The sequence below is a fragment of the Ranitomeya imitator genome, chromosome 9 (assembly GCF_032444005.1).
Source record: "Ranitomeya imitator isolate aRanImi1 chromosome 9, aRanImi1.pri, whole genome shotgun sequence".
In the NCBI taxonomy this organism is placed as follows: Eukaryota; Metazoa; Chordata; class Amphibia; order Anura; family Dendrobatidae; genus Ranitomeya; species Ranitomeya imitator.
Window position 1 is genome coordinate 20,766,125 of NC_091290.1, and position 21,367 is coordinate 20,787,491.

The 21,367-nt window shown below is 40.3% G+C and overlaps 1 protein-coding gene across 1 annotated transcript in view; it reads right to left on the minus strand.

The window, feature by feature from the left end:
* Positions 1-8,122: 8,122 nt before the first annotated feature.
* LOC138648587 (receptor-type tyrosine-protein phosphatase beta-like) overlaps positions 8,123-21,367 on the minus strand; it is a 115,451-nt gene continuing 102,206 nt past the window's right edge. The window contains exons 33-39 of the mRNA XM_069738377.1: positions 20,861-20,951; positions 17,795-17,868; positions 16,289-16,423; positions 13,833-13,952; positions 13,588-13,748; positions 11,478-11,613; positions 8,123-10,093 (exon numbers count right to left, since the gene is read on the minus strand). Of these exons, the coding sequence (XP_069594478.1) occupies positions 9,911-10,093; positions 11,478-11,613; positions 13,588-13,748; positions 13,833-13,952; positions 16,289-16,423; positions 17,795-17,868; positions 20,861-20,951 (900 nt within the window). The 3' untranslated portion in view covers positions 8,123-9,910. The remainder of the gene's footprint in view (positions 10,094-11,477; positions 11,614-13,587; positions 13,749-13,832; positions 13,953-16,288; positions 16,424-17,794; positions 17,869-20,860; positions 20,952-21,367) is intronic.

Genomic DNA, 21,367 nt, shown 5'->3' on the forward strand with positions numbered 1-21,367 from the left:
AGAGAGGCCTGGATGTCTTCCTGGAGCAGAACAATATTGTATCATACAATTATTAGGTTCTGTAGAAGGACGTAGATCTGGTGATTTATTATCATGGAATATAGGCTGAACTGGATGAACAAATGTCTTTTTTCGGCCTTACGGCCTTACTAACTATGTTACTATGTCACTATGTTATTAATGTTTTTGCAGTGGAAAACCAAAGAGAAACAGCTAAAAAAAAAAACTAAAAATCCTGAACATGGGCACACAGCCTAAAGAGAATCTGTCATCAGATTTTTTTCTACCCCATCTAAGATCAGCATTACATAGCGGCAGAAACCCTGATTACAGCGATGTGTCTCTTACTGGGCTGCTTGCTGTAGTTTTGATAAAATCACTGTTTTATCAGCAGGAGATTATCACTAGTAAACATTCTTCCAGGTAGTCCTCCATATTCATGAGCTCTTTATGACCCCACCCACACTAGTGATTGTCAGCTTTCTGTGTACACATATTCTGTGTATGCTGCTCTCTGATGGGGTAGCAAAAAAATGGTGACAGATTTCCTTTAAAAAGAGTTTTTTGAAGAAAACAAAAAATTGAAAAAAAAGAAAAACCCTGATATAAATATATTCATAAATAATTTAACGTGATTAATAAGGTTGCTGCTTGTTGATGTTATTGCGCCTTGCAGTAGTTGTCAGTGAGGAATAGTTTTCAGAGCATATTATTCTTGTACAATGATTTATGACATTGGTGACTGATTTAATGCACTATGTCTTTTAAACAATTACATATGTAACAATACCTCTCATTGGAGAGTACTTACTTAGCTCTGATTGCACTTTGTTCTTGTGATTGAAAGCTGTAATAGCTGTGTACCCACATCCATCAAACACTGATAGCATCGCCTAGCAATTTGTCTTTAAGGGATTGCTTTGCAAAGAGTGAGGTTGAAAAGAATTTTTCGTCATGAGATAAACTTTCGACAAAAATATCCCACCATTTGTTTGTTGTTTGCATAAATCAATGACATTTGTTTTCTCTTTTCCTGCTGTTATGAATGTAATTAACTTTTTATATTTGTCACAAGGTACGCAACACTTAAAAATGAAGATTAAAAGGATTGTCCAGACCCTTCGGTTTATCTTCTCAACATCAACCCTAAAGGGTTGGGAAAAAACTCTTCTAAATTGTTGTGTTTTCTAACTGCTGCCAGATCTACTATATAATTGTCTAAGGGTCACTTCCGTCTGTCCTTCTGTCTGTCACGGTTATTCATTCGCTGATTGGTCTCGCCAGCTGCCTGTCATGACCAATCAGCGACGGGCACAGTCCGGAAGAAAATGGCCGCTCCTTACTCCCAGTGCCTGTCGCCCGCATACTCCCCTCCGGTCACCGCTAACACAGGGTTAATGCCGGCGGTAACAGACCGCGTTATGCCACGGGTAACGCACTCCGTTACCGCCGCTATTAACGCTGTGTGTCCCCAACTTTTTACTATCGACGCTGCCTATGCGGCATCAATAGTAAAAAATGTTACGTTAAAAATAATTAAAATTAAAAAAAAACTGCTATACTCACCCTCTGTAGTCGCTCGCGCCGGCCGCCATCTTCCGTTGCAGGTTCCAGTGGCAAAGATGGTATGGGAGAAGGACCTGCCATGACGTCACGGTCATGTGACCGCGACGTCATCACAGGCCCTGCGCGCCTGCGCTAGAAAGACCTGCCATGACGTCACGGATAATGACACTGGATAATGACACTGACACTGGGGGTACAGGATAATGACACTGACACTTAAGGTAGAGGATAATGACACTGATACTTGGGGTAAGGATAATGACACTGACACTGGGGGTACAGGATAATGACACTGATACTTGGGGTACAGGATAATGACACTAACACTTAAGGTAGAGGATAATGACACTAATACTTGGGGTACAGGATAATGACACTGACACTTGGGGTACAGGATAATGACACTGACACTTGGGGTACAGGATAGTGGCACTGACACTGGGGGTACAGAATAATGGCACTGACACTTGGGGTACAGGATAATGACACTGACACTTGGGGTGCAGGATAATGGCACTGACACTTGGGGTACAGGGTAATGACACTGACACTTGGGGTACAGGATAATGACACTGACACTTGGGGTACAGGATAATGACACTGACACTTGGGGTGCAGGATAATGGCACTGACACTTGGGGTACAGGGTAATGACACTGACACTTGGGGTACAGGATAATGGCACTGACACTTGGGGTACAGGGTAATGACACTGACACTTGGGGTACAGGATAATGACACTGACACTTGGGGTACAGGATAATGACACTGACACTTGGGGTGCAGGATAATGGCACTGACACTTGGGGTACAGGGTAATGACACTGACACTTGGGGTACAGGATAATGACACTGACACTTGGGGTACAGGATAATGACACTGACACTTGGGGTACAGGATAATGACACTGACACTCGGGGTACAGGATAATGACACTGACACTTGCGGTACAGAACAATACTCTTGGAGTGTATAACTGATACATCCTCACTTTTGTTGGCTTGTGGTGTTAGTCTTTCTATTCTGATGACTCTCGGGGTTTGTCCTGAGCAGATGTAGCAGTGTTTAGCTGCTATTTTGACCTTGTTTACATTGTAAGCCATACATTTTGCCTGTATCCACATTGATACCTCCAGCAGTTTTTTCCCTATGTATTTTGTCATATATCATCAGTAATTTAGCACAACCTTTAGAGTGAGCTTTCTCACTAATGATGATCATTCGCTGAATTAGTCTTTTGTTGATTGTATATGCATGAGTGAATACTCGGTTTGTGACATTTCATTCGACCATTGCTTCCTCCAGGACTTGTCACGTACAGATAAATATGGAGATAGCAAAAACCGCACACTCACCTCTTTTCAGTGAAATATATAAGTACAATGGCCTCCGAGCTAATACTGAGTATTTATGGTAGAGTTTTAAAAGATCTCTGTATTTTATGTACGGGAGGCTAAATGCTTTGCATTGTTTTCTATGGTATCTTCAAAGAAATACACACATTACCCAGTCATCTCCGGCATAGTTGTTTGTCACTGGTCGAGCAGGTATGAGATATTTTTCTATTGCAATCACCATTTGTCTGCACCTGAGGGCAAAGCAAATCAACTCTGAAGGTGATCCATGACAAGCAATTGCTTATATCCAACCTTCGGGGTTTATTTTCAAAAACACGCAGTGTGAATCAACTCTAGGACTGGTGTCACCACTTTGGATGACCCCCATCCATTAGACAGGTCCCCTTAGGATCAGCTGTTTTCTTTGCAGGAAATGCACAATGCAATGCTTTATGCATTTATGTAAAAGAGTGACATCTAGTGGTAGAACAAGATTATAGCAGATCAGCCATTATTATCTCTTTAAAGGGAACCTGCCAGCTGATTGATGCTGTCCAAATGGCGGATAGCATATAACATATCTGGCTGCAGTCATGCATCCAGACACTATAGTATCTGAAATGCACTCTCTGTGACCCAGCAAGTGATTGACAGGCCTCTTGTTTCTGGTCCCTGGCTGGATCTTTAAGTGAATGTGTCATTCTTTTGAGCTTACTGAGTTGTTCTCAGCGCCCTTCTGTGGGCGATGTCTTCAATTTTGATGAGGTCAGGTGCCTGGGAGTCAATGTAACTTCCGGTCCCAGTGATCTCCGGTGATCTCAGTGAAAATTAATTCCCCACAGTGAAGAGTAGCGACAGCGGGCAGAATGCACAGGCGCCGGACTTCTGGCCGCACACATAACGTCAAAAGGATGTCTTAACAAAAGGGAGGAGAAAACTTGTATAGTGAAGACCGGAGGCAGTCTTTTTTTCCAGGCAGCCTACGCCCCATAGCTTGGAAGATCAAAGCTATAAAAGCTATAAAGCTATAAAAGGTGATTTTTACTAAACAAGGTGGCATACAGGTATGACTAATTTAAGCTGTATACAACCTACAGTGGGGAAAAAAGTATTTAGTCAGCCACCAATTCTGCAAGTTTTCCCACTTAAAAAGATGAGCGCGGCCTTGACATCATAGGTAGACCACAACTATGAGAGTCAAAATGAAAAAAACAAATCCAGAAAATCACTTTGTCTGATTTGGCAAGATTTATTTAGCAAATTATGGTGAGAAATAAGTATTTGGTCATTAACAAAAGTTCATCTCAATATTTTGTTATATATCCTTTGTTGGCAATTACAGAGGTCAAACGTTTTCTGTAAGTCTTCACAAGGTTGGCACACACTGTTGGTGGTATGTTGGCCCATTCCTCCATGCAGATCTCCTCTAGAGCAGGGGTCCCCAACTCCAGTCCTCAAGGCCCACCAACATGTCATGTTTTCAGGATTTCCTTAGTCTTGCCCAGGTAATAATTGCATCACCTGTGCAATGCAAAGGAAATCCTGAAAACATGACCTGTTGGTGGGCCTTGAGGACTGGAGTTGGGGACCCCTGCTCTAGAGCAGTGATGTTTTGGACCTGTCGCTGGGCAACACGGACTTTCAACTCCCTCCAAAGGTTTTCTATGGGGTTGAGATCTGGAGACTGGCTAGGCCACGCCATTACCTTCATATGCTTCTTACAAAGCCACTCCTTCGTTGCCCTGGTGGTGTGCTTGGGATCATTATCATGCTGTAAGACCCATCCACGTTTCATCTTCAATGCCCTTGCTGATGGAAGGAGGTTTGCACTCAAAATGTCACGATACATGGCCCCATTCATTCTTTCATGTACACGGATCAGTCGTCATGGTCCCTTTGCAGAGAAACAGCCCCAAAGCATGATGTTGCCACCCCCATGCTTCACAGTAGGCATGGTGTTCTTTGGATGCAATTCAGCATTCTGTGTCCTCCAAACACAACAAGTTTTGTTGTTACCAAAAAGTTCTACTTTGGTTTCATAAGACCATATGATATTCTCCCAATACTCTTATGGATAATCCAAATGCTCTCTAGCAGACTTCAGACAGGCCCAGACATGTACTGGCTTAAGTAGGGGGACACGTCTGTCTCTGCAGGATCTGAGTCCCTGGCGGCTTAGTGTGTTACTGATGGTAGTGTCACGCCCTACCGAAGGATCAATCGGGTAGACCCACTGGACCGCAAATACTGCGGTTGCTGATACCAGGAAGGGAGAGCCAGACCAGGGAATCAGGTTAAAAAGCTTTATTGTAAGAAATACAAATATACTAGGAGAGACACCCCAAAGGAAGGCCACAGGACCAAAACACCAGGGTGCCTCTAAGGAGTCCAAGGCTTGGAGTGACCCCTATACAGGGATTTCCCCTTGACCTCCAAAATAGGGTCCGATGAGACAGAAACCTGTGTTAAACCGACCTAGGAGGTTGAGAAGAAATGAACGGACAAAAACGGGGAAGAATGTGGAACTTGGAAGCAGGCAGAAGACTGCAGGGAACCGCACTGGATACAGGACTCAGGATGCTGAGAAGACCAGACACGATCCTAGGGAAAAAGGTAAACAGAGTAAAACAGGCAAATTGGACTGGTAAACCTAGCTAGACCAGACCTGGAGCAGAGACTTCAGGATAATAGAAGTTGCCCAGGCGGCGTCCAGGAGTGACTGAGATCCTTATATACCTCCAGCCTCCAGGTGATAGGCCGGGAGGAGGGGCAGTGAGTAGGGAGGGGCTGACCCTTTAAGAAGCCAGAGAGCTCGCCTGCCCACCCCCTATGCACTCCCTAGGAGAGGGAGAGAAAGGAGGAAGTGCAGCAGACATGGGAGCAAGGACCCGGGCAGCATGTCTGCAGGGATGGACCCCGGAGCGCCGGCGGACGACCGGAGCGTGACTATGCTGGCTAAGCACAGGACCAGAAGGGGTAAGAGCAGGCGGGGAAGAGAAAGAAGGCGCCCCGGACTGCGAGGTGGTGACAGGTAGCCTTTGTTACGGTGGTCCCAGCTCTATGCAGGTCATTCACTAGGTCCCCCGTGTGGTCTGGGAGTTTTGCTCACCATTCTTGTGATCATTTTGACCCCACGGGATGAGTTCTTGCTTGGAGCCCCAGATCGAGGGAGATTATCAGTGTTCTTGTATGTCTTCCATTTTCTTATTATTGCTCCCACAGTTGATTTCATCACACCAAGCTGCTTGCCTATTGCAGATTCAGTCTTCCCAGTCATGTGCAGGGCTACAATTTTGTTTCTGGTGTCCAGCGACAGCTCTTTGGTCTTCACCATAGTGGAGTTTGGAGTGTGAATGTTTGAGGTTGTGGACAGGAGTCTCTTATACTGATCACAAGGTCAAACAGGCACCATTACTACAGGTAATGAGTGGAGGACAGAGGAGTCTCTTAAAGAAGAAGTTACAGGTCTGTGAGAGCCAGAAATCTTGCATGTTTTTAGGTGACCAAATACTTATTTTCCACCATAATTTGCTAAATAAATCTTGCCAATTCAGACAAGGTGATTTTCTGGATTTGTTTTCTCATTTTGACTCATAATTGTGGTCTACCTATGATGTCAATTACAGGCCTCTCATCTTTTTAAGTAAGAGAACTTGCACAATTGGTGGCCGACTAAATACTTTTTTCCTCACTGTATATGCCCATATTGATAACTCAGAAAGCTCAAAATGGTGACAGATTCCCTGTAAAGTATATTTTCTCTAAAACGCCCAAGTATACAATTCACCTTTTTCCCCCAGAGCCAGACCTATTTTTTTAAATTTTTTTCCATATGACTTTTTTCATTTAATATAATAAAACAGTATAACTAAAAGAAGAACCCCCCCCTACACAAAAATAAAAAGAACCTAAAAAAAACAACAATATACCAGATACTACCTTTAAAGAAAGAGAATAAATACTTTACACTAGTTATGCAATTTGTGACTATTGGAGCTGTATACCTAAGTAGCTTCAAATAGGAAGATCTATCCATATAAAACCTACAAAAAGAGGACTGCAAGAGCCCCAAAAAGTATCAAACTTTTGTTCATTTAGACAAGAAAAGACATAAAAGGAGGATGTAACACAGAGATCTACAGCACTCAGGGAGCCCAAGAGCAAATGACAAACCTAAATGATGATAACAAAGAGTTGTCCGTCATAGCTAAAAATGATCATGTGAACAGTCACGTATCAAGCAAGAGACTATATACATTAAATCAGGAAAAAAATGGCCATAGTAGTCATGTGAACAATCACATGGACAGTAATGGATAACTACATTTTTTCATATCACAAAGAAGGCCAAATGAGCATAAAACTAGAATAAATGATTACACCCATAAGCAATAATGGGCTAGTAAAAAAGGTCAACTTGCTAATCACAGTATTACATATAGTAAAATATATTTGGAAAGGCCAAGTGACTGAGTAAAATGTGCAAGCCAGATACTGTACAGAGTATAAGGAATACAAATAGCCAAGTACAACCATAGATAATGAGATGGAATAATAAAAGGGCAAAACCCAAGGTTATATAAGAAGGAAACACCTCAACGCGCGTTTCGCATTTAGCTTCTTCTACACTTTGAATAGAGCTGTGCAGTGTGACTCTGTTCCATGTGCTTACATCCAGCTCCTTCTGGGGGTGCCGGGTGTCTGTGGTTCTGAGATTTTGGCATCTATTTTATTCTGTTTAATACTAGCATTTGGGTGATTGATTCATGTCTTAGTAAATATTCTTACCCATCTAAGACCAATATCTCGAGTCAGTCCTATTTTGTTTTTTTCTGTTTATATATGTATGGAAATCAAAAGGAAAATACTTTAATATGCCTCTATGTGAAATCTTAGTTGGTACGTTAGCGGCTCCATGCATCCAAATTGAGGTCCTATTACAGTTCCATTATTATAACTATGTAAACGAGACTTTATACAAAGGAAAGGTTTATTCAAGAGTCCTAAATAAAAAAAAATCTCAGTCCTGTCCTGTGATATCGCTTCTTCAAGCGTATTAACAGATATTTGATCATTTTATCATATACTCCTGTGCGTATGACCGAATGTTATAGTATTGGAAAGTCCGCTAATATGACTCAAAATTAACTAATAAAATAATTCAAATAATTCAAGTAATAATATAAAATAACTGTAATAATAGAATGCAATAAACACATAACTTTTAAATACACCATTTTATTGATTAAAACTTGTTAAACAGGTAACATATGTACAAATAAGGTAATTCTGCACTCATTATAACCATTGTAATAAATAAATATCACATCTATTAATGATGATCTGTCATCAGATCTCACAATACAATGTAAAATATCTGTGAAAAATGCTGGACATATAGATGGTAACACATATCTGAATACGGATCAAAGTAATGCAGTGTACTACCCATTTTGCATACAAAATGGATTAAGAAATCTATTGAATAAAGTTTGCAGCTTGAAGAGACAATTTGCATATTTCCCAGAGGAGCATTGCGGCTTTAAGTCTCCTCACCTCGACATGCTTAGCATGTCACTCTCCGCAAGGAGAAACGATACTTCTTGGATCCCAGCTTGTGTTGTGAAATCTTGAGAAAAATATAATGTATAGTTAACAATGAGAAACAAAAAAAATTAAATACTAACATAAATTTACAAAAAAATGGAGTGGAAAAAAAAAATCTACAGCTTGTCCCATAAAAAAGCAAGCTGCCTAATTAACCATATAGACAACAAATAAAGTTATAGCCTGAAAAATACGTTGACATTAAAACAAAATTAAATTCGGGGCTTTAAATATCTGTTCACTGCTAAATATAATATTTAAATCATAACTTAATTAAGATCTGGAATGAAAAAATAAATCGTAGAGTAACCGTTGCTTTAATTTTTATTTGATAAATCAATAGTAGACATGAAAATAAGCAACTGTGTATTATATTCTTATCAGAACAAAATTGCTTCTTTCTCTGCCAAAATTGATCAGTCCTTAGTAAAATTCTCAACTTTTATGTTTTACATTTATTTGCAACAGATTTGAAGCTCTTATTCAGTAAAACTGAGCCACAACCACTTTTAAAGATATATTAAGACGTTAATCAAAATTTTGGTCCTAAGTATTCTGTTTTGTTAAAAGGCAAAATTAATTTGGAAAGGATTTTCCAGAATGTTTCAACAGTGGGACTAGTGCAGGGAATACTGTGAAATAAATAACCATTTCCTACGTCTTCAGTTCCCCACTGCTACTGCACCACCATTATTGAGACCTTGTGGTTTCCACCATTTATATGACTGCTACAGCAAATTATGGACCTCAGAGATGGCATCTTCACGTATGCCATTTGACATCTGAGGCCAGTGACTTTTTAAAAAAAATCTAATATGATTATAATTTATAGTCCTACACGACTTGTAGCGATTCTCGGAGTTATTGGCTGTTCATAGGGTGATTCACTCCTAGTTTGTAAATTGTAACCTGTATTGAGTGTAACATTTTTCCCAAGTGATGTTCTGACCTTGAATATTCACGTTGTTTTCGCCTCTGATTATATCTAGCGTGCAGCGGTGCAGGAAGATGCACTGAGGCTAAAATAGGAGACACATACAGTGATTATATGCTGAGCGTCAGAACAAAACATAATTAGTTTCTCGGGGTTTATATATTTAGCGAATGTGAACATTCTAATTTACATTTATTGGCTTAATGTGTCCATAGGAATACCCCTAACAAACAGGCAACCCCCACATGTATCCAAGCTGTCTAGCAGCCGCAAATCAAGCAGCTGCGCCGACAAACTAAATCTCCGAGCATGCCAAAATACTCAGAGACCACCGGAGCGTGCTCAGGAAATCTCGAGTAACGAGTATACTCGCTCATCACTATATATATATATATATATATATATATATATATTAACACATAAAATAAAAAACTATAAACATGATGACCGGACCGTCAACGATTCTCAGATTTGTAATGTCCGTTCATACAGTTCTTCAGACTGCCGAGTTTGTACTTTAGAGAAGGTGTTGGGTATTTGTTCATAGACTCTTTCCTCAGTGTTTTCCTGGCGCTTTTCTTCAGCATTCACATTTTTCTTGCCTTTGACCACATCTAAAGCGCAATGGTGCAGGAATATATATTGGTCCTAGGTACATGTAATTACAGGCCATTAGAACAAAACTTTAAGTGGTTTTCATGTTTACTATAATAAAAGCTCAATCATTGTATATCTCAAAAGTCCTACAACTTTTTATCGTACCGAGACCACATCGCACACCTTTTTCAGGTGACACTTTGAGGCTGTGAACTTATACGTCCTGCTCTCCGCTGAGAAATCACTAAAATTAATTGTACATAGTCTTGACATTAGGGTATCTGTGAGTCAAAGTAGCTTAGATGTTACTTAACCTTCTCCCCAACCAAACACCTTACTCTAACCCTCTCCCAGATACCTGTTGCAGTGACCATTGTTGAATAAAAACTTAACACTGAAATTGGAATAAATGGCCACAGCAGCCTTTTATTAACATATAATAAAACAATTTAACAATGAAGTCCAAAAGGGGGTGTGGTCCTCGAAGCCCCAAAACGCCTAATCGCAAATATCCAACAGCTCACCGTGGCCCCAGGTCAAGTTTTACCCCCAGCCGCTAAGCACCAGCTCGGGGGCAGATGATAACCAACCTGTCCGAACCACTAATCAATTGACGGGTCCCTTGATTAACCCTTCCATAGGATTGAACAGACCCCGTCTAACCGAAATTCCTTAGGGGAGTCCAGGACCTCGTGAGATCCCCCCCCCCCCTACCAATCCACCATTTCCATTTCCACCAACTTCGAGGACCTTCCCCCCACGCCCCGCTGCCATGACATGATATAAACATTTATTAGCAATGTGTAAATAACCAACCAAATGAACTCTAGACATCTCAACCCCAAATAAGCATGACATAACGTTGACTAAAAACAAAGAAAAAGACAGGGAGGGTGGGTGGGAGCTGTTTCTGACCGGTGAGTACCTGACTGGCTGACTTACCAATAAGGCTACCTCCATTTATAAACCCACCTTTTTCAAATCCCTCTATCCCCTCCCAATCAGCGACCTCATCACCCCTGCATTCCCATTAACCCCTTATTTAGCTTCTAACTAAGCGCTCCTTATTATCCCATGTCTCCTTGTCATGCCGGCCTCCCCTTAAAGGGCCGGTGGCCCAGTACGGCCTCACTGGAGTAACAATGTAACATTAGCAGAGAGATTTAGGGTATGTGCACACATCGACTAAAATTTCTGCTCCATTTCTGTTTCTCTTGGCATGAAAACCTTTTTTTCTTTTGGGGAGGGGAGAGATGAGAATCTTTTAAGTATCTCTATTCGCAAGTGTTGATATCTCAGCAAGGGAAATATATTTAAAAAGTTTTCATATTTTGCGTACTGAACAACCTTACTTTTTGCTTTCTATTTTTTTTAACCAAGAGGCTTTAACTTGCCTTCTATATATTCAAATAGTAGAAATAACATTAAAACATACCTCCGTTTCCACCATTAAGGGCCGGTGTAAGTGCATTTTCTGGACTGTTCCATAAACATCTACTTTGTTCCCACATTCTTGCTGATTAATAATACAATAAAGAGCTATAAAGATGCCAGATCTCACAGTGCCGGTCCTAAAGGGAAGTCATAATCATATAACTCAAGGCAATGAATAGATGTGTCACATGAATAAATCTTATCTTAGAGATTATTCTCTTTTGTTGTATTAGCTCATTATGTGCCTTTTGCATCGCAGGGCACAATGTGCAGATTCTCCCAAGGTGTATTGAAAGAATAAAGCAATCTTCTCACTAGTACCGCGTGAAAAAACACAGTAAAAATGTATTCATTTTGCCTCAAAAAATCGGAATAAGGCTTGGTTCACATTTATCCTGTGCTCTCCACTGATGTCTTGGTTTACATGTAAATTCCCCAAAACGCGATTCATATAAAAGCCCCAACGGAACAACTCACCATAGTGAGACAGATAGAGATACTATGGACTCCGTTTGGCATCTGTTTTGGTGGTATCCATCTTTTTTTTTAGGCGTGCATAAAACCGTGGTCGGCCACACTTGTGTGTTAAATAGATGCCTAAAATAACATGACACAACCTGAACAGAGACCAGAGTCCAAACTTACTCCACCTGCCTTATTATAGTGTGTGGTTAAATCAAGAATTTTGGCTAAATCGTGGTTTTTGGTATTTACATGGAAACCCCGACATCAGCGGAGAGCACAGGATAAATGTGAACTAAGCGTTATTTCAATTGTTTTGGAGGCAAAATTAATACATTTTGACTGTATTTTTTCATGCAGTACTAGTGATAAGGCGACTTTATAATTTGGGTCAGTACAATTACAGCAATACCTGATTTATATAGTTTTTTTTTATCATGTTTTGCTAGTATCACACACTAAAAATGCTTTTTTACTAAAAAAAGAAATTTTCGGCACCATACTCTGACAGCTGTAACTTTTTTTATTTTTTTGTGAACAGAGTCATAAAAGGGCTTATTTTTTGCAAGATGAATTGAAAAAAAAAATTTTGTTCCATTTTGGTGTACATAACATTTTTTGATTGCTTTATTCATATTTTTTTAGAGGCAAAATAAACAAAAACCAGCAATTCAGTTATTGTTTTCAGTTATATTTTTTGCATGGTTCACCATGTGGTAAGAGTGATAAGACAGATTTGTTCCTTGAGTCAGTACAATTCTAGCAATACTAGATTTATATAGTTTTTTTATGCTTTATTACTTTTGCACACTAAAAACAATATTTTACAGGGTTAATCAGCCTCAATTGATTCAAAAAAGATCAGGTATGATGTCACCAAGGGATTTTCGTCTACAGGGGGGCGCTATACACTTATTCCTCAGTGGCAGGAAAAACATAGCTGATGAATAAGGTCTCTTAACGGATGCCATGAAAAGGTCGTTAAGGGGGAAAGGCCTATCGGAGGTCGTTAAAATGCTGTTTCAGCGCTGGCATCCCCTGCATAGGAGAAAGCCTTGTCACTTATTTTAAAATTTCCTTCCCTGCCTGTGTCAGGGATGACATCACCTTCATAGGAGCCCCTTACCCAGTGCAATGACAGCAATAGAAAGAAAAGGCTTACTATGCAAGGGCTGGAATCCCTTCCAGTACTTGCGCAGTAGAAAAGGAGTGGATGGAGGACAGCCTGCTACAGACTGGGCGTCATGTCAGTTGTGATGTTACGACTAGACTCCGGACAGGAAAAACACCAGTTGGGGTGTGACCAATTCCTCCAGAATTAGGAGTGAGGTTGGTCACATGCCGACATTTGGTATATAGGCAAAGATGCAGAATGCTGACAGTGAATGTATTACAAACGGTCAGCATTCTGCAGTTTTGATCCAAACATAACTTATACAGAAAGCCCAGACAACCTTTTTAAATCACAGATGTTCTAAAAACATAGCACCAATTTGCTCTTCTTATTTCTGTGGCTTCTCATGTTTCGCTTTACAAAGGTTTCAATCCACTATCTTACAGTACGTCCGAAGAAGACTTATGGCAGATAACATTTTTCTCTATGTTTATTGAAGTAGAGAAATTAAATATTTCTTGTTCATTCTTCCTACCTGCAATGGACCAGAGTGGGACAATTGGAAGAATTTTCTTTCTTGTATTCCTGGACTTCACGCACAAAATGTATTAACGCTTCTCTGTTGTCCATCTCACCATTCTCATGCCATTCAGTAAAATGGAACTGTCGTATCTGATGACACTTTTTGTTCTTAACCTGAGATGGAAAAATGGAGAGTATATTTTATATTACAGAATATACAATCTAGTAATACTCACTACGAAGATGTTGTACACTTACATTTGATAACACAATGTCTCTGACAGTCCAACCACCGTTGTTGGTTTCAGAAACAGTTGCTGCTAAGATGTCACCACATTTTTTGGCTTCTGTTTTCGGCCAGTATTCCTCACCTTGCTCCTAGAATATATACAAGTCAGATCTTGTCTTGTGAACTTAAAGGCTGTGTACAAATTTGTAAAGATTTTTTAAGTGATTTCATTATCAAAACTTAAAAATTAAGTAACCTTCCAAATAGTCTTAAAAATTTAGCGGTTTTGTGTCTACAGCCACTATGTAGTTCTATGGCCCTGATTCATTGTGTTATGCCGGAATACTGGCATAAAAAAACACTACTGAAAAGTGGTAAAAATGTGGCACAAAGTGAAATTGTGAGAAAAGTATTGCAACTTTTGGCCAGCTCCACCAAAGTGGGCAAAGTCGGGGAGTAATTGGGAGGGAGGTGGCAATACCTACCCAACAAATTCATTAAAATTGGCGGCATACCTTGCTCCAAAAGTTTTACCCCAGTCTCTAAAATTTCTAGCAACAGAGATGCACTGAAAAGCACTGATATGATGCAACGATTTCAGTAAGTGAAGAAAACCTATAGACAATCAAAAATGTCCTCCAAACAAAACTAATAATTAAATACTCAATTTTATTGACGCAAAAAAGATAAAAACGAGATGCCAAACACGCCATACAAGAAAATAAAAAACACTGAGCATAAATTGTGCCAGGAGTGAGTTCTATATACTATTCATCCTCAGTTGTACAATGGAAAGAACTCAACTGTTATGATCTTAAAACAATTATTGCATTACATATGGAGCCATAATAGAATTGTATTGGTCAGAAAAATACCTATAAAAACGTGCAATGTGCAAAGAAGTAGCTGAACGGCTAAATCGCCAGACACAGAGAGAATAATGCTGGAAGGTGCTGGGGTATACCACCAATCCCTTCAGCAGAAATGGGTAATTATTGAGTAATATTTGTGATACAATAATCAAAAGTTAAAACTCTGCAGAGAGGCCCAGAGGTATCAATACAACCCTATGGAAGTACCACTATTTGTCAAAAGGCACACTGTAGTATAGTGAAACATATTGCAAAAAATCCCGGCTATATAGTACAAGATATATAGTAATTGCTGAACATAGTCACCCAAACTCCAGACATCTTAACTCACATTTCGGCTATTCTTCCTCAGAAGGGGTGCATGAAGTTCCGTGAACCTACTAATGAATTCAGCACATCTTATTCCTGCATGTGTCTCCTTGGTAAAAGTTGTTTTAGCTGCAGTAGAACTAATTTCTGCCTTCTACTTCTTCCAACTTTTATTTGGTATATTAGAAAGAAAAAAAATGGATCGACGAAAGGGACTATGACCTCAGGACCAGACTGCATGGGGTTTGTTTGTAGCCAGGTGGACAGCTTTAAACATTTTTATTAAATCTTTCTCCATCTTTTCATTTTTACATGAATTTGAGCAATCCAAAATGTGATTAAGGTAAATAAAGATACTTATAAAGTTAATCATATACTATATTTTTCTAACTATTTTGGAACAAAAAAAAAAACTTGCTGGGGAGATTGCAACTTGGCCAGTAAAAGAAGCAGCAGTCTACCTCGACCTGTACTGTACATAATGCCCACATACTGCCTCCACAGTGGACTGCTCTCCTTCCTGCACCCCCTGATGGAGCGGGAGGTTTTGATCCTTTGCTGAAATCTCATGCATACACTGAAGGCTCGCTACTAGCTGGAAGTTATTAAGTGCTACTTATTTGCATATTATAGCTGCAGTATTTGTTATATATTTGCTGCCAATGCTATATTATGCACACATGCTGATGACTTGAGTTGGCTACACCGTCTGTTGATCAAAATGATCCATGTCATCCTCCTCTCTCCATTTTTGTTGCCCAGTTGTATATGTTTGCAGGAATACCTTTAACTGGGCGTATATACGGTAATTTTTGTATGCCTTTGACACAGTAGCCAGAGGAAATACCCTAATATTTGCAATTTTTAAATGCACGTCTAGGACCAATGGCCATATGCTTGGATTGCCCGATTTTCACATTGAAGTTAATCTACGGAAAACTTGCTCAATTGACTTTCTGCTGCACACATAGGCATAGGGCGCTGCATTCCACATGCTGGACGGAGCTATGAAATATTGGATTTAGGGCCTGCTTTCTTACCATTAGTTTTGGGGGGGCATACATTAACATGCAATACTGTGTCTGCTCATGCACTGGTGCACAGGAAATGCCACAATTGACAGTGAATGTGCAGGAGGTGCAAAATCAAGCTGTGAATCATGATATTCAAGGAGTCTAATTGAAGAGCTGCAGTGGCAACCTTTGGGCTTCCGTTACTGACATTACTTTATATATACCATGCCACTAAAATAATATTGCCAAAAGATATAACCTCACAGATTTATAGTGATTATATTACCGTACCTGGAAATGTTCTGTGCTATGAGACAGCATTATAATAGTAGTAATGCGCTGCTCCCAAATCATGTGCCAGAAGTCATCGATGGTCCCAGGCAATGGGTGCTGGGCAGCAATAAATAATGTGTCCGATTTGTGCCCCTACAGAAGAAACAAACTAGATATGTCACGCCGTAAGAGGCGATAAAGGGGCAGGACGGCGTACTGGGACCCGCACCTGTCCCTACCACTTTAATGGGGCCCTGGCTTTCCCTTATCTCTGGGGTACCTATGATGGTTAGGAGGCCCGAGCCACCAGCGTATCCCTGTCTCCTGTACAGGCCCTATCAGTGGCCCCCTCTCCCCCCAAAGGAGGTGGACTGCCCTAGTGTAATAATACAACAAATAACAGGGTATACAGACAAGGTAACTAAAAGACTCAAACTCACCAAATGCTCACACAACCACAGAGGAACACAGAGAAGGGAAGAGAAGGAATAAACTTAGGAAGGAAAACAGGTTTAACAAGCAACCAAAACAGCAGACAACAATCTCTGGAAATAACCCTCCAACACTACGCTCCATCAACCTCCAAGCCAGGCAGTAGAACTGATCACTGACAATAGCTGAAGTCAGGACTGGGTCTATATAGAGGATCAGATTACAAAATCCACTTCAGCTGAGAGAGACCCAGCTCTCAGTAATAAGGTTAACTCCTGCACTGCTGGCACAAAGCAACCAGATCAGAATACAGGTGAAGAGCTTCTGTTCACTGTGTGTGAACGAGGCCCAGAGCGCTGTGGTTCTCTGGAACCTCTCTGTCGCGGTAGTCCCGTGGCAAGATAAATGGGGTTCTTCTCATAAAAGCAAGTGATCACCTTAGTGATATATTCTGGCAATCCCACAGACAAAGATGGATGGGGTGGTGTGATGGTGCAACCGTCACGCCATTCAATTGGGGCACTGCAGAGCTGCCTTCTCAGAATCTCAGTGATCATCCCGCTGTTACCTCCTACCTTGTTTGTTTCACGAAAGTCTTGTGAATCCTCACATCATAGACACTGGACGCTATGAGGATTCTCCGCTGTCGGTGGTGAGACCATGAGATCATGTGACCACAAGTGTGCAATATGCCTACTCCCAGCCACATTCCGACTAGACGTGCAATACAAGCGAATAAAGCGTGACCACACGTCTAGTCAAAATGTGTCTGGGAGTATGCATATCACATACTTGCTTTCACACAACTGTTCAGTCTCGCCGCCGACACAGGAGAATCCTCACGGCTCACGATGTGCATGGTGTGAGGATTCACAAGTCTACAGCCACATAGAGTGATTGCAGACTTTCGTGACAAGTCTGGAAAACCCATTTAAATTATGACTGTGATCATTAGTTGCCATCATAGCCTCCTGCATTACTCGCTATATAACATCTTAATATATATAGAAACTCGTCTATTATCTATTAAAGTGCTAGATATTAATAGCGCCTCCAACATCCATTCTCAGAAATGATAAGAAAATGACTCACTGGAATATAACTGGCATTAATATAACCATAAGAGGAGTTTTCAAGAGTCGAGAACTTTACTCGTGATTTATCATCTAAAATAAAAATATAACAAATAAAAAGACTGAATAATAAATAAAATAATAAAGCACCAATATTAAAATATTTGATCAATCTGAAAAATAGTATCAGCAAAATAATAGTAGGTATAACATATTATAATATTAGTAATACAATTGGTATTCGTTTTAGTAAATATTCCATGAAATACCGGTAGCAATTCTGGAGCATCTCTCCTTAGAATTATGCAATGTGCTGGTCCTGTGTTTATTCTTTCTGGAATACTTTGCCAACTGGGTGTTACCAGCTTTGATCGCACATGATGTACCGTATATATAATAAACTGTGTATATGTTCTGTGTATTTTTGTAACTGTGATTTATAGGGGTTTTCCAGTTTTGGGAAACCACTTTTTTCCCTGTCTCAGTTTGTTTAAATAAAAACAAAAAACAAATTTCTTTACTCCTCCCTCCACGGGTCTAGCACTGTGTCTCTGCTGCTACTCCTGTTGTCTGTTACTGGCTGCAGTGCTAAAGTGGCTTCAACAGCGCTGCAGCCAATCATTGAGCTCAGCGGCTCTGTCCATTACGACTCACAAAAGCCGAGAAAAAGATGTCATGCTATAAAAAGGGAACCACCAAACAATATCAAAGAAATATAGAAATAACCTTAAATATTTTATTGTATCGAACAACACACAAAACAGACCACTACAATTAAAAACATTTAAAACAGAAAATAGGCCATCAAAGATTCCTATGAGGAACCCCCCCTGGACATGTATTGTACAAAGATATGAACATACAAATGACAAGGTAATGGTTCAATGGCAGACACAGCTGCTCTACATGCACATATAAGCAGATGGTAGAACAATTCAAAGCGTCTAAATGAAAGGTGGGGATAATAACAGAAATTATTTATTTACTCCTGGTCCAGCTCGCAGCACAAAATAATAGGTATTAATAAAGGAGTATCTGGTTCTATGATGTACATAAATATTCGATATAGAGAAAGATATAATATGTGAACCAAATACTCTATTCTAAACAGGTACAAATTCAAAAATGGCTAGTATGGAATAACCTGACAGTGAGTAACCAATATATAGATGTAAGAATAAAACAACAATAATAACACATGTATCCCTTGCGAGCGAATGAAAACAGATAGGAGAAAATAAAGAACAGGTGCACAGTGTCTGTAATAAGAGAAACACTATACATACAAACACCCCCACATGTATATATAGAGGTCAGGGGTTACCTGAGCCTCCTGAAGGTGTTCATAACCCCACTAAACACAGACACAAATACTGCCCCAATACCTAATAAGAACCGAGACTACCTGTATGGAGCCCACAAAAAGGGGCAATATGCTACCATCTCAGTGCAAAAAATGCCAGTAGAGCATGACCAAATACCAAATGAATACAGAAATATTAATACCTATTATTTTGTGCTGCGAGCTGGACCAGGAGTAAATAAATAATTTCTGTTATTATCCCCACCTTTCATTTAGACGCTTTGAATTGTTCTACCATCTGCTTATATGTGCATGTAGAGCAGCTGTGTCTGCCATTGAACCATTACCTTGTCATTTGTATGTTCATATCTTTGTACAATACATGTCCAGGGGGGGGGTTCCTCATAGGAATCCTTGATGGCCTATTTTCTGTTTTAAATGTTTTTAATTGTAGTGGTCTGTTTTGTGTGTTGGTCGATACAATAAAATATTTAAGGTTATTTCTATATTTCTTTGATATTGTTTGGTGGTTCCCTTTTTATAGCATGACATCTTTTTCTCGGCTTTTGTGACTTGTACTATAGGTCATGCTTTGGGTTGAACCCCTGTCTTCTGTTATTAGGTTGGATGGTGCCCTCCATCTTTTGTTTATACATCTGTCCATTACGACGGCACAAGCCGCTCAAAGCTGCTGGGTTGTCTGAATGACTGCAGTGCTGTCAACATGATGTCAAATCTGCAGATAATAATAGAAACAAAGAGCAGCAACAGATAACAAACAGAGACTACAGATGGACCCAGGGAGGCTGAAGCACGATTATTTTACTTTTTTTTTTTTTTAAACAAGAGAAGTTTTCCAAAATCGGAAAATCCCTGATAAATTTGCCACAACGCTTTTTTTCAAATTATGATTAATTTATTATTGTCACGACTCTACTCTGTTGTCTGGTGTCCCAGGACCAGGGGCTCCTCCCGTGTCCCAAACGCTAGGGGTGTCCTAGCTCGCCCTGCTCCCTGGATTACTTCTGATGGTGAAGACACCGGGTCCACGTACCTTGCTTTATCTCTTGAATCTTCCCTCCATTTTGTACCCTTCCTTCTCACCGAGGCAAGGAGGAAGTAGTAGTGTACCATAGTACACCAACCAGACTAACAAAGTAATATGAACAGGGGAGGCGAAAAATACCAAACATACAAATATACTCACACATATAACAGAGGAATGTATCGGGGAGTGGAGGATGGGGTAAAACCAAAGAAGGAGAGGAAAGGGAATTATCACACACTCAGAACCTAGCAACAGTCACAGATAAATCCATCAACCGCCTTCTCTAATAACCACCAACAACCTCCAGCCATGCAGCATAAGCTAGCTCTGACAAGGAGTGCTAGCCAGGACCCAGTTTATATAGGAGATGGGAGTGGCTAACAGTGCAGAGCTGAGAGCCTAAACACTTAACTTAACCACTGCACTGCCAAAAGAAATGTACACTGTTTAATATGAAGGTAAAGTGCTTCTAATCAGTGCAGGAGTAGGAGAAATCAGACTTTGCAGTCTTCTGGCTCCTCTATGTCGTGGTAAACCGCAGGACAATATTTGTTTTTAATTTTTTAGGCCTAAGGTTATCTGGATTGTCTGGGCAGCACTTGTGATTATCTTATGGCACCAATTTGTATTATCATAGTTTCTATGGGTTTAAAAAACTAATTGCTGAATGGGAACTAGTAGGGACTATCAGGCAATTTTATCATATACGTGTAAATATGATGGCGATGACTTACATGGGTAGCTTGCACCTTGACGGTTCTTCTCTGCATTACTGGGATGAAGAGCCACAGACCTTGGTTGTGACAGACCAACAAACTGCAGTCTCTAAAAAGTAAGTCACCAATTGTATGTTAAAAAAAAAATAACATCTAAAATTAGGTGAAATTTAAACCAGCAAAAGGATTAGTTCTAGCCTATGCCTGTACAGTTACAGCCCATAATGTTATGTGGATGTAGCAGAGGAAAGCTGACAATTTAGATACCACCTTCATAAGCCAGAATGTAGACGGTGGCTCAGTGGTTAGCACGGCAGCCTTGCAGCGCTGGAGTCCTGGGTTCAAATCCTGCCAAGGACAACATCTGCAAAGAGTTTGTATGTTCTCTCAGTTTGCGTGGGTTTCCTCCGAGTTCTCCGGTTTCCTCCCACATTCCAAAAACATAATGATAGGGAATTTAGATTGTGAGCCCATCGGGGACAGCGATGATAATGTGTGCACACTGTAAAGCGCTGCGGAATATGA